Raw genomic sequence first — 15,145 nt, forward strand, 5'->3', positions numbered from 1 at the left:
TCTAAATGTATCCACAAAAGCTCTTTACAGTGTTACAATGCTGTTGCTTTTAATCATTTTATGCCTACCAAATGAGATTGCTTGTCTGGATAGCGTTAAGTACACTATAACTTAACATACAAATTACATATTCTTATCATATATAATAGTTATAATATAACTTAAAACCCCTCATATCATTAATATAAGATGGTATTCCTAGCTGCAGAAGTTTGATTATTAAACTAATTACACTAATAGTGGCTAGCACTGCTGCCTCACAGCCCCTGGGTCTTGGGTTTGATTCTGGACTGCAGTTCTACCCGTTTTCTCTCTCCTTCCAAAAATTATGTGATTTCTGAAATGGACTGATGTGCCATCTATTGTATAGTTGTGCTTTACAGTCTGTGCTTTTGAGATAGGCTTCATGTTTCCATGGCAACATGCTTTCTTTTAGTATTGGGTTAGCTAATAGTTCACATTTAATGCTCTTCTCTACAATCAGTATTTAGAATAGACAGCTGGCCACAACTGCTTTCAAACATCCTCTCTATCACAGCAGCAACACCAGAATCCAGATGAGGGTGTCTTGTGAGAATAACAGTGAGAGAAGAAAATATATTTAAACTGTGACCTGAAGGAGGAATTTCCAATGACTCTAACCTGCATTTCTAAAGTTAGAATAATATTAAATAAAATGGAGTTAATAAAATTTGCTCAGGCAACCCAGAACCAATTTTTTAGATCTTAGAAGTATTGAATTCTTAATACCAGACAGTTAAAAGTAAAGTCAAAGAGCAATCACGAAAGCCTGCAGGACAGGTAAAGCACATTAGCAGGAATTTTCAACTACTGCTACACTAACTACATTACATTTATTTTCAAATAAATTTAGTAATCAATTACACTCCAATCTGTGATCTGTCAAAATGTCTAGCAATTAATTTCATGCTGGAGCTAAAGCAAGACTACTCTTCAATTAGAACACTCAAATGAAAAACAGTTAATACGTAGTCTATAAACTATTCTGAACAGATGACTTATAATTTTAAATTTACCCCTCATGAGCGTTAACTGAACTAAAGCTCAGTTAATATCTGTGTACCTGACTCTCTTTCACAAAGCTAGGTAATGTACTTTGTTTATTGCAATGTTGTATGTGTGATCCTCTTGAGACCTGTCTAAAACATACACATTTCCTATTGCCCTCACATATAAATTAGAAAAACAAACAGAAGGTGCATAAATGCTTTCACTAACTGATATAGGTGCATTAAGCACTTTTACAGCAATAAGCAGTCCATGGATCTAAGTGCTACAGCAAGACGCCAGACAGAAGTTTAGAAGAATTAAAAGATTAAAAGTGAAGTGGCTGTGTGAAAAAGCAGAGATACTCACTGCCAAATACAGCATGGTATACATGGAGAAGGAGGCATGGCCAGAGAAGAAGGATTTCCTGGAAGAAAACAAAAATGAAAATTAAAAAAAATAAAGTGTGACTTTATTTGATGGAAACCGTTTGAGTTGATTCCTTTTAAATGTGGTGTATAGAGCTCATTATTTAAGCTCTCTTAAAATGGTGGAATCTTTTTTGCTATTCACTTTAAATATGATATTGCTAGATATAGCATAAAAAATACAATTTTTCTTCCTTTAACAAATCATCAAGATTGTGTATGTAATTATTTGCTGCAATTTCATAATAGACAGTCATGGCATGTACGACTGCATCAGATCCCACCTTGCTTCCTGTACCCGGCTCTCTTCTCCTTTGCAGAAGTAGTCAGTGATGTACCCATCGGAGCAGTTAATACGAGAAAAATCCGGCTCGCACACAGCAAGGAAGTGAGGACGCATGCGACCCACAGACACTTTGGCAATGTCGGTGAAGGACTGGCTGACAGCACAGCCGAAGATGAAGACCCCCACTTGCTTGTAGAGGGTGGAAACATAGGGGTTACTGATGAAGGACTTGGATCCCTCATTCAGGTAGTGAATCCTGTAGCACTCCCCAGTGATGATCTAAAAAGAGAGGTTTGCAAAGGGCTATAGCTGAAGGCACTTCTGTTTTGATTAACACTCTCAAATGCTTTTAAAGGCGGCATTCATGGAGGTTTATGTAGATGAACACAATGGAAGCTCGCGCATTGAGAAACATGCAAACAAAGACATATGACAATGGCCTGCCCTGCCCTTATTGAAACTCTTCTATACTACAGTTACATGAAGACAGCAAATGGAAGTTAATAAATGTATGCTTCTTAAAACACAGGGTGCTTTGTGTCAAAGATTAGCTGGTAGTTTGGAGAACATAAAAATATCAAATTTAAAATTATATCTGAGAGAAGAAACCAGTTTAGGACTGATACCAGAACTAGAGGATAAAGGGTATATATTGCTGGGTATATATCCGAGAGATACTGCCAGTCATAAAAGGCAGTAAAGGTTCATTGAATGCTTTCAAATACACAATGCGCCACTCGACATGTATAATCATAAATCACTACTGGCTTTTAAATGAGACACTAAACAGTGGGCATCTCAATGTACAGAACGGGAGAGAGAGAGAAATAGGAAAGTTTAACTGAATATCTGCTGTAGGAGTGAAAAATCTAACTATTACTAGTTCAAGAAGTCAAAATATCAGTTTTCATAATCGGCTAATGTGATGTAGCCCAAGCAGGATTTGCAACAGCACGAACACTGAGCAACACTGTTTAAGCAAAAGACACAAATAAGACCCTTAACCAATCTTAGCCCTGTTCTGAACAACTACTGTAAGTGCCAATCAGAGATATCACTTGGAATATTACCTTAGGGACAGACAAACCCTAACAAAGCAGTACTGTATACTAGGACCCTTTCTGCAGGTTTTCCTGCTTTTACTTCCAATGAAAAAGATTCCTAGAATTGAGCATACTACACTCCAAAGTTGGCAAAATTGGATTTTTAATCCTGTCTCATGTCATTTTTTTCAGCTCTCTAAATCTGTGTGGCCACCATTAGACTGGTACAGGTAAGTGGTGCCGCTCACTGGCAGAGAGACAGCTGTGCATTAACAAAACCTCATATAGAAAGAGTACCAAGGGACTGCGATAACACAGCACAAGGGCGACTTTTAACCTACTGCAGCTGTTCCCAGAGCTGGCTTGTGAGCCTCAAGAGTAAGAGCTCTGAGCAGAACAAAACAAGCTCCCTGAATTCCTGTTTTTAATAAAAGAAGCACTGAGTAGACAGTTTTCCCCAAATGAGCAGCAGGAGGCTGCATCAGAACTTTCAATTTGGAGATATGTTTGTTTTCATTTGCTTGAAACCCATACTAATGACAGATTATTCACCATAGAAACCTTGTGGGCCTACAGGGTCGCATATGGATGGCTGGAATCGGTGGGAGATTTTACTTTATCTAACTACTACTGATCGGTTTTGTTAAAAAGTAAAACAAGAGCTCTATCATGTACCTTTCTGAGTGAGGACTAGAAGTTAAAGAACATTATTTATAATAAAGTGAATATAGGACTTTTAGTGTTCAGGCACACACTTCTTTAAAGCATTTGGTCAGAAGTGTCTTTACATTTATGCAGATTCCATAAAAACCCTGCAAGGCTTTTACTCAATCACCAGCCCACAGCTTAACACCACTAAATAGCCAAGGTGACATTTTTCTTGGCCAATCCATATGAAACCCAAAACATTTGATAAGTATCTCCAAGTATATGTTCTTGCTTTTAATTTATACGGTTTGTTTCATGTCCATCAAACAAGTACTATCCTAGTTACATCCGATACATTGACCATAATTATACAGCCTTTCTAGCTCCCTTGCCATGAAACCCATAAAACCACAGTCCTGTATCACAAAATTTAGAACCAAACAATTCCCACATAAGATAACTTCTCAACAACAAATGTATAATGCCATTCTAAAATCTATGGGTTTCCACTATTTAAACATTATAAAGAATGTTGTGATTTCCAAACCTGAAAGTACTCAATTTCAAAGGACTGCCTAGGATAAATTCTGCACAGATTTTCCTGCATATTATATTTTTAATAAAAAGATACATTTGGAAAACAAATATCACAAATCAGTTTTAGAGTTTATAAATTGCAGGGTCTTGTACTACATCTGTCAATACAAGGCTGTTTAAAATTAGCTTGATGTATCCATCACTTGGGTTAAACATATATGAGGCCTTACAGATGAAAAAGGTTACAACAAAAATGTTGTTTTTTTTAATTTAAATAATCAGCTAGCTTTGTCAAAAATCCAACAAAAGTATGAATATTACCTTTTATAAAGCAGTGGATCTACACATGCGCAAAACTACTAGTCATTTGTGGGTGTGCTAAATGGCAGAGGAGGTATGTTGCGAGTACTTCATATGTTCCACAAAAGGAAACAGGAAAGGAATTCATTAGCGGATGCATGCAGGTCAAGCACACACAACACCAAATACAAAACAAATGAAAAGCCAAAAGCACAAGCAAAGCTTGTCCCCACCACCCTGAAAACTAGAAAACACTTAAGGTCACTTTTTCATTAACTTTTTTTTTTTTAAATGAAGTTGAAATATTGTTAATTTTGTTTTCTGCAGAATGTAAAATTTGTATTCTGGTTTTTACCTGCTCTGCTTTCTCAAGAAACATTTCTAAAAACTGACTTAGAATTCTGGGCTGTGCTTTATTGCTGCATTTGACGTTAAGATTTCTCTTGAGTCCATGGAGAGGACTTTCCAGTAGAGCATACAGGATGGGCAATGCCATTTCTGTTTTACCCACTTTTGTCTCTGAAACAACGTATCTCATTTTTTTAAAAAATCTGAAATTGGAGCTCCTGAGCATTGTTGCTCAATTTACTTTAAATTGGGATTGTTTTGCGCATTCCCTTGTGCAGAAAAGACAAAGGATAGTGCAGATTTTGAAACAAAAAGCTGTGAAATACATTGAGAAAAAGACTTACAGAAAGGATGGCAATAAGAATGCCGGCGGCACAAAGCACAGCATCACTTATGGTGTCTCCGTTTTTGTACGGGTACTTGATAGACTCGTCGTCGCAGTAAAACCCTCGGTGGTATGGCGTGATAGTGCTAGTTTCAATAATCAGGAAGGGCAGGCCAGCTAGCAAGACAAGTGGAAGAGGAGACACAAGAACAAAGTTCCATCAGTAACAAGGACAAAACACAGGACCACAGAAAAAACAGCACAACCATCAGGAGCAACTGGGACAAGAATGTTTTGCGCACCCCCACCTCCTCAATGTCTTCTAATCTGCCAGACATTTTTTCATTTGGAAGCTGCTAAATTTGCTCAAATGTGATACTTAAGACATTCAGGAAAACAGGAATCGCCAATTTAATGTTAATCTAACAATGCCTTTGACTTTTAAGTCAAAAGGCTATTCCATGTTGTTTCCATAACAGGCAAAACATCCGTGCCCATTTGTCCAAATTAGCTGCACTGTTGAAAACTTACAGAAGCGACTGGCAGAATCATGCCCGCTGCCAGCAGCACCGGAGAAGGTATGGTGCTTCTCTTAAAGCTGTACTTGATGCTGTCATCATCACAGAAGAAGCCCCTCTGGAAGGGCTGGACGCCCGCCTTGTTCAGCACTATCGATGGCAGCATGACTGTGCAAACAGACAACACCACATCAGCTGAGGGAATGACTCATCCCAGACCACCTCGGAATCAGTCGATACCTACCTCAGAGGTAAGAGCCATTTAAGTCCTTTCTTGTTGCCAGAGGAATTGTTTCACAGCTCACTCAGCAAAAACAACACATATCTATCTTTTGTGAGAGGTGTTACATGTTGATGGAATCAAAGCAGAATAAAAATGCATTAAATTGCATTTAAGATGCAAGACTGTTAACAATATCCTCCCTGAAAAGAAATAAAACCCAAATAAAATCAGCTTTCAATGTGGCAAAAAGTGATCAAGGTGTGTTTCTGCAGAAAATGTATGCAATTCAATTTTTTTTTTTAAATTACTGTATACTCTACACGCTGTATACTGTACACACATTGTATGAATACAGTATGTTTGAAACAATACACAGTACTGGAAAATAATTTTGGGAAGTGGGTCAATAGCATAAATAACACATTATTAACAAACAGGTTTTGTATAAAACCAAAATGTTAACTAATACAGTACTATACTGGCGTGCTACAATGCCACCTGTTACAATGTGGAAGAAGGACCCTAAGCAGAATCCTCTGAACTCAAAGGTACCAGCAGGACTTTATCCAAAAACATGGGTCAGGAGGTCAGGCCAGGGTCAAAAACCACTAAATCCACAATAACCAAGTCAAGATCCAGAAGAAGTCAGAGACAAAGCCAGGGGTCAGAACCAAAAACCTAGAAATCTTGTTAAACAGGGAACAATACAGCTCTAGCTAGGTAAAAACCCAAAACTGAGCAAGGAGTGGTGGGTCAGGTTGGTTTAAGTAGGCCGGTGGAAGAAGGTGTGTCTGATTAGTTAATTGGAAGCTGCACTGGAATGTGAAGAAGTTGATTAAGGGCGGTAAGTTCTCCGGGGACATGACGTAGACAGCAACAGTTCCACACTGCTTCAAGGCCTACAAAACTGATATCACTGTAGAATTTTAAACATGGGGTACGAGAAGTACAACTCACATGACAAGAGCACGGATATCAAAGCTTTAGCTGCTAAAGCCTACTCTATTGTACAGACTGCCACCAATCTAAACATTTTCAAGAAATGTAAGATGAACACACACAAAATAGTCCATGGGTCCAGATACATGTCAATGGGCACGGAGCTGCTCCGAAACCTTTGCTTCAGCCTTTTTGTTTTTGTTCCTCTTTTCAGCAATGGCTTCAGTGCAGCTACACTGCAATTCAGACTGTCAATTCAATTTAATTTATTTTTATATAGCGCCTTTCACAACAAGGTTGCCCCAAGGCACTTAACAAAGCAGCGTGAAAATAGATAACATTACAACACAAAAAGAGAAAAAGAAAACCCAGAAGACAACAGAGAGGAATCAAAAACTCCTCTGTAAGGAGAAAAAAAACTCTAATGGGTCCAAGGTCAACTGGCTGCCCAACCCCTCTGGGCATGCTAACATTATACAATTCTAAAAAAGTACTTAATGTGTTATGTGCTGTCTGAAGAAGAATCAGGTCCTGTGCATGCAAATATGTTATTCTTAAATTCTCTACTGGTTCACTACCTGTCACATAGAAGCAATTGCGGAGAGGGTTTTCTTTCTTTGATCTTTCAGTTGTTGGTAGTACCAGTTTCACTGAATGAAGCTCTCACTCACTACCTTTAATAATTAAATACAATGTAATAGTCCTTGCACTGCCTGCTGCACGTCACCATTAAAATTCCACTATTTTGTCCATGAGGTTGTCAACATGGGCCCTGTTTACATACGAGAGGTCATATTTCAATCAAGGCACTGAAAAGAATCTTTGATGTATACCTATACATGTTAATAAGTACTTTCAGATGTGGGAATATTAATTTTCACAGCAATTATAAGAAAATATTTCATATTTATTATGTGAATTATCATCTACAAGTGCCCAGTCTACAAACCATTTTAAAAGGTGTATATTAAATGCCAAAGAAAAAAAAGAATAAAGCATTTTTAAATGCAAGTCTAACAAAATGGCAGATAATTTAACAAAATGGAAATACTTGGGCAATACTGTACATTCTAGAATTTCTAAAATACACCCATTCTAGATTTATTTTCATTACTAAACCAAAGCATAGAAAAACATTATATTTGCCAAAAATGTTATCCTTCAGATACAACTAATAAATAAAAATGCTACTCTGGCTCACACAGCAGTTGAATTCCACCGTACCTCTAACGAGTGATGTTAATTAACCTAAATGCTCGTTTTGGAAAGAGCAAAAACCAAGAGCAGGCTAGACAATCTCTGTGTCAACAAACAAATATTTGTGCTCAGACGTCACTGCAGCTTTGCCACCCCTCAGCTATGTTTTGTGGCTATTTGTTGCAGTTTTTCAATTTCTTGTCTCCAAACACTGAAATTGCAATATGAGGGGAGATGGAGAAAGTGAAAATTGTTTTCTCTTTTCCCCTATTTATAGTGTATAACACTTGCAGGGCTCAAATATGTCGAGTAATTATTTCTCAAGAGGTGCCAGAATGCTGTAGTGACCATAAATCAGGAAACATTAAACTCTTATTTAGTTGCGGGCTTCAGGAAAGTACATACTTGGAAAAATAAATTAACAACACTCCAAAACAGGTTCCTTTGGTGTCACCAAAGACTGATGATATAATTTTCCCCCAGTTCGATAACTTCTACTCTAGGACATGCTGCTCCAGTGTGAGTGCTTGAGATTTGTTACAGTGCATTTTTGTAGCTGAAATGTCTTCTGAATACACACAAAAACAGTACATATCACTTTATACAAAGTCCAAAAGAAAGGTGTATGAGAGCATTTTTGTAAAACAAATATAAAAATGTAAACTAATACTGAACATCCTGTAAGATATACAGCAGCTGTCACCAATGTTCAATCTTTATATTTTTTTTTTAAAATCAAAGCAATGCAAACATGAGGTCTATACTGTGGTCACTTCTTTGAAACTCTATACCTTCAGTAGTGAGTGCTTATTAAGACTAAGAAAAACAAAGGCAGGTTTTCATAAGCCACCCAACACATTGGTAAAAATAATCGTTTCAAGGGGCTGCTGTTTCACATGTGGATTGTAATAGAGCCAACCCAAGCCTCTGCCACGGGATCTTAGATCCCAGCTTCACCTGCACAGTAAAATAAACAGGCCTGACACTGAAGAGGCCTAGACAGACTGAATGAGGGGCTGAAGGTGCAAAAATGAGTGCAGAGAGATTTCTGCATTTCAAATGCTCTTTAGAAAGAGTTGAACTTTGAGATTAAAGGTGAAGAAATGCATAGGTGAAAATTTATTCCTTTACATTCAGTATTTCTCCTACATGTTGTCTTTCACTTTGATTAGTGAAAATACAGAACACTGAAAGAGCACAATAAAAAACACACTTCATGTTCAGTTCACAATGAACAGCATAGAAAAACAAGACCACCCTCATTACCTAAACTACTGGCTAGTGTGTGATGTTTCACAGAAAATTGTACATTATGCAAATGTATTTAGTAAGACATTACTCTATATGTGATGACCCTTTTTAAAAGCAAACAGACATGTGCACCAGTCACACTTACAGTAACAAGCATACCACATTTTTCCATAATGGAACTGACTGCCAAAACTGGGGTTTCTGTCTAGTTCCAACCAATCTTAGACAAGTAAATAAAATATCAGATTTTGGGACTTCACGTCACATCACAGCTTTTAATTTAACTGACTGACATATACACATGTATGTTTTTAACTTTAAACATTTGCTCATGAAAAGAGCAAAACAGCCTGGTAATGCACAATGTGCAGTGTTATGTCAAATCTCTCTCTTTTGTTATGCTAAAAATGACTATTAAAAGAAGTCTTATTGTGTTGATGGCAGTAGCACACTCTAACACTGTAAGCCTTGTGATTTGATTCTGTAATTGAAACACAATCTCTCTAGGATTGCTTTGTAATGGATGGGTTTGGTACTTCCTCAGGTATTTAGATAAACATGAAATTAGCTCTGTTTTTTAAAATCATTTCAAGATTAACAGCTGGTTAACATTTCCTTTCTTCCTTCATACTCTGCAATATACATATGTCTATAGCCACAAGTCTCACCTAGAACAGAAGGCGGCCACCTGGAAAAATAAAGACTACTAGACAGGATTTTGTAACAAAATCTAAACCAGGAAACCATGGAAATTTATAGGAAGAGCTGTAAAACTGTCTGACCTGTTGCAGGCTTTGAGTGCCATGTACCTTTTCATAAAATGGGTGTAACATGAAGACTGCAGGCTGATCCTGAGGTAAGACATGGCATTTTAATACCAACCATGCAGTCACTTTTGTTATTGACAGGTCTTGGGCTCAGAGTTGATTCCTCATTTGCAAACACATTCAAGCAATGCCCCGCATTTCAAAGCAAAAACAGATGCACTAAGAGGTAAAGCAAAAGAACTGCAAAAACACTATTCATTTTGGACCTCTTTTTTAGCTGTTAAAAGATGGAAAAGCCTGCTTATTGGATAAGCCAATTAAAGGGGTTTGTACATTTCTTTGCCAGATCTGCAACCTGTCTAGCTTTTAGTAGAGAAAAAAAAAATCTTTAAAAACTAAAAAAATTCACACAGGTGGCCACTCTGAGAAGCTAGATAGTAAACACAGACTCCTCACCTAACAGTCCCTGGGCATCTGCATTTAAGATATTTAGATGACAAGAGACAAATATATGCCAACGGATTATGATGCAAATTAGAGATCTGAAAGAAGCCTTGGTTTAATGAATTTTTGAGATGCAATGCTGGGTTCCAACCTTCAGAATCTTATTTTTTTCCCTTGATTTTTTTTAAAACCACATTGTAAGGAGCTAAATGAATTAATGATGGCCTGAGAATGAGGCTCTAGTGGTGAAGAGTGACAGAATAAGCAACAATGAAAGTGGCTCACAGTGGATGTGAGCTCTTTAAGATTGAAATAAAGGCCAACTCCTACTTCCATAACGAGACCTCTCACAACAATGGGGAGCACAGCTGCTGAACAAAGAGTGAAAAGACTGTTAAAGTTGAGCCCGACAATCTTGGGGAATGGACTGCCTTCTTTACCGCATTGTAGCTCCCTTTCTACAAAAGCCCCAGTGTGTTTCTCCCCACTCCCCAGTGCACAGACGCTACAATGCCAGGGAACATTGTTCTATCTTCTATGGCATTGCCATGAGAGCAGGCTGGTATGTTGAGATTTTTTCTCCTTCCAAAGAGAAAACAACAAGTTTCTTTGTGTAATTTACAGAAACAAAACCACTCACTCACACAAACATGTACAAACCACAAATGTAAATGGATTGGGAAAACCAAGTAGATGAATGGGAACAGAGGTTGGGGTGAGGCCAGCTAGGCATATAAGTAAGCATGCATTCAAAAGTATGAAGATGGGGGAGAACAAAGCAAAAGAGTTTCCATGCAAACTTGTTGATACTTATATTTAATTTTCTTAGTGATGAAAAGCTAGGCCACTTTTATTGCCATTCTGACTTGACATTATGTCAAAAAACAATTGCCTGACCTTATAAACAGACATCGGCAAAAATGATAAAACACAGTCCTTACCGTTATAGTTTAATCCAGATAAATGGTTTTGTGAATTTAAAATTCCTGTTTATCCACCCCATCCCAGCCCCAGAGCTTTCAGACTGTTAATCAAATCAATTAATCCTCTCACACCTACTTTCACAAGTACATGAGCACCTCTAAAGTAAACAGCAACATCTCTATTATATTTAGGTCAAAATAAATACTGCAAACAAGATTGCTGGTCCAAGTCTTTAAACTGGGACAAGCTCAAAGCTCAGCTCTCTCAAGGGTACTGGGTTAACTTTGCATAAGCACATTCATCTGCCTGTGGTGCTTTCAAAGCAGGCAGCTCAATTAAATTATAAAGACAAACAACTGACCACTGTTTGCTGTGGATAAATTAATGCCAAATAAGTACAGTGAAACCACTTTTACCATGTGGTGTACTTATTTATACCATAACAACTAAATATTTTCTCTATTTGCTTATCAGATATTGCAACACAATGTACACTTTGCTTTGACCAAAAAGGAACCATGCTATTCCTGGCCAGTGAAACAAGCAGATAAAAACTGATTTTCAGAGTCAATATAGGGAGAGACTACACACATAATGGGAACAAACAGTGTTTATCGTACAAAGCCTTTAGGCAGAGATTGATCCATGTTACATAGCAATAACCAGGGTATCCACAGTTCTGCAGTTCATAAGTAAACTGAAATCAATAACACTTTCAGAGCAGCATTCTGCTCTTGTACACAAGCTGAGTTTCAAAACAGATTTGTTTTGGTGCATTCTACTTGTTCAGTTGCTTCTTGCTTATCAGTTCACAAATCTTGAGTAAATCCATAGTTGGTTCCAGCAGCTGCACTGAGTATCTTTGTACCACTCTTCTAAAGCAGCAACTCTTTTCAATCCTAAATACTTGGGTGATGATGAATTGATGATAAATTAGGTCACAATATTTTGCAAGTAATTTTGCTTTACACAGATGGCACATATTACAGTAAAAAGCCAAAGAATTAATGTTCTGTCAACATTTCTGCTTGGTTATAACTATTAAAAGTCTCACTTATTAATTCCTACCTTATCTAAGGCTATTGATTGTTACCAACTTGTTTCTACTGACTTTTTTGATGTTGTGGATTAAAATCATAATCTTGCACTGAAGGCCTGGCGTCCTTATTAAAATGGGCAGGCACTTGCTTTTTGTGTGTGTGCTAGGTTGTGTGAGTGTGGGTTATGCGAGGAAGGAGCAGGGATATTTTCTCTTTTAAACCAATCAAAGGATATCCTCTTTCGCCTTTGATTTTCTCTTCTCGCTTTTAGAAAAAAAGCATGATATGAAGCAAAACATGCCACAGCAGAAAAACAACATTCAGGAGTTTGGCTGTCAGTCCATTAACCCACAGAGCCTGCTCACCTCCAGCCTGACCACACAATGACAGATTAATCGGGTCAGGGATCAAGCACTGACCTCCCAGGACCCTTGCAGAATTGTGTGTGTGTGGGGGATGCTTGGGTGGGGGGCGGGGTGTTTAAAATGTTGCAACCATGGCCAGATGTGGAGGGTCACCAGCGAGAGAGGTGTGCCCAGCCCTGAGAACCTGCCGCTTCTTTCGAGTGTGAAAAACCTGCAACTGTCAATTCACTCACTAAATCACAGCAATACCTCCCCAACACAGGGAGCACAGAGTCCCAGAACTTATGTTCTTGAAAGTTAAACAGAGGTACTGAAGTAAAATTAATTTGAAAAATCGTGGGCAAACTAAATAAATATCAGAATATGCAGTTAATAACTGCTTACTTAAATCTATCACAGACCATTAGCTTGACTAAACAACGTGTAACTGGGTATTATTATAAAATATTTTTTTAGAGGGTGAATGTTTGACCCCGTTTAATTAATTTTTTTGGGACCCCACAACTTTGGACCCCCAAGTGACTTTTTTCTTTATGACTTTTAACTGGCTCCAGGAATACAGGGGAAAAGCTATCCCCATCCTCATCTTGCTTTCATCCTCAGATGCTCCATGACAGACTTCATAAATCTTCACTCTTCCAGTCAATCACCGCAGCATTTGCCGTTGCCCTCTGACATACACACACAACAGTTTTTTGCCTTTGTCACTTTGTCACCTTGGTTACAAATTGTACTCAGGGTAAGAGTCAGATTCCAGGCTGACTGAGAGAAACTCTTAAAAAAAGAGGGCTCACTCTTTTTAAAATATGCTTGTGTTATTTACTAACTAGTGTCATATATAAAATGTCAATTCAGACCATTAGATGCTATTACAGGGTTCATCTACAAATGCATTAACCAGCTGGTACAAAGCAGGACTTTGCCAAGAAATATAATATTAGACACCTATTTGAAAGGGTATCAACCTCAGAGCGGAAATGATATTAGTTGCATGGTATGCTAAACATACATACATTTCCCTTTACAAGGAAAATGCAAAGAGTTATATTTGACTCATTAACAACTCATTTAACTACATGCAGAAAGAAACTGGAATATATTTTTAGACGTATATTAGTCATTAAAATTAATAAATCCACCTGAAAGTAGCAAAAGTAAAAATTTTACTATGTATAAATAGAAATGTTTGCATGTTAAAACTAAGATTTTGAAACATAAAACTGTATTATATATGTAATAAAAGCAGTAATTCTAATCACTATTGAAACCAGGATGGCTGTTTTTTTCTCCATTAATTACATTTATCATAAGCAATCTCTGCCTTAGATTGGAGGCCAGTGTCCAATGCAGATAAGCACCAGGAATTCTTCTGCTCAGAATGAGTGGCAGGGTGCCAAGTTCCTGGTGTGTTTGTCAGAATGCTAAACACACCAATACGCTGCAAATGAACAAAGACAGTAGCTATGGGAATTGAAGCAGGGAAGTGTACATTAATTAGTAAATGTTTCTAACTCTATAAAGCAGCTTTTAGAGAAGAGGGAGCTAGTAATTATCATATCACTAGGAGGCCCAACCACAGCCAGAGAAGTGATGTGGGGGTCAGGTTTGTGTCTTCTTCACGGGTGGCTGCACAGAAACACTGAAACGCTCAAGACGGTGTGTTCACAGTAATAAAGCTCAAAGTGCCTACAATGACACGTGAAATATCATCAGTAAAGTTAATAGCAGCATCTGCATTGAACACAAATTGTACAAAATTAATGCCTAGTGAAACTCAATGGATATTTTTTCACAGTTTACACTTTTTTCAGCACAATGTTGCCATTTCGTTTTTAATTATAATCTCTGGATGATGGATCTGCACCACATCACAGAACAGTTTTACAGAAGTAAACAAAACAAAGCAGTTCAATAGTTCTCCAGGAGTGGAAATTTAATTAAATGTTTTAAAATCCTGTAGTTTTCTACAATAATCAATGATTTACAACATGTAAACAGTGTGAACATTATGGCAGTTAATGTTAAAATTGCTCTTCAGCACATATTCGAATTTGATAGTAGTTCAGGCAGGTATCTGCAAAGGACAATAGGTTTATTCCATGCTGAAATTCCATTCCATTCTCTTTTTTTTTTGCATGGAATAAACCTATGACTTGTTCGAATTTGATATATTTGAAGAAATCCTTGTTTGTGGACAGTGTTGTTTTACATATGGGGACACAAGTGCCTTTTTGCACGTACAAGTTGCATTGGATTCCTAATTAGCCAGTACTGGAGTGTGTTAAACTGAGCTGACACTCTCTGATGGGTGCCCTATCATCTGATCCATGTTATAAACATATGTCACATGTCACATTCCACACGTCAGTGAGACAGGCTCCTCAGAAAGATTATCCCTTGGAATCCATGTTGAGATTATGGCAATGAATGGAAAAATGATAAGAGTGGACCCTAACACTGAGACTAATGCTGCTGTGACCCTGGCCTTTCACCTCTGGCCAAAATGTGGGTAGGTGTTAAAGAACTTTATTAAGGGTCTTGGTCTTCCCCTCAG

The 15,145-nt window shown here is 37.7% G+C and overlaps 1 protein-coding gene across 2 annotated transcripts in view; it reads right to left on the reverse strand.

Annotated features, from left to right (window-relative positions):
- Positions 1-15,145, reverse strand: part of plpp3 (phospholipid phosphatase 3) — a 44,268-nt gene that overhangs the window by 15,189 nt on the left and 13,934 nt on the right. Inside the window, exons 2-4 of one of the 2 annotated variants that reach the window (XM_015355794.2) lie at positions 5,455-5,609; positions 1,721-2,001; positions 1,378-1,435 (exon numbers count right to left, since the gene is read on the reverse strand). In XM_015355794.2, the coding sequence (XP_015211280.1) occupies positions 1,378-1,435; positions 1,721-2,001; positions 5,455-5,609 (494 nt within the window). Of the gene's footprint in view, positions 1-1,377; positions 1,436-1,720; positions 2,002-4,942; positions 5,101-5,454; positions 5,610-15,145 lie in introns of both variants that reach the window. The other variant, XM_006634999.3, reaches the window with a different exon arrangement.

Source organism: Lepisosteus oculatus, chromosome 9 (genome assembly GCF_040954835.1).
Source record: "Lepisosteus oculatus isolate fLepOcu1 chromosome 9, fLepOcu1.hap2, whole genome shotgun sequence".
NCBI lineage: Eukaryota > Metazoa > Chordata > Actinopteri > Semionotiformes > Lepisosteidae > Lepisosteus > Lepisosteus oculatus.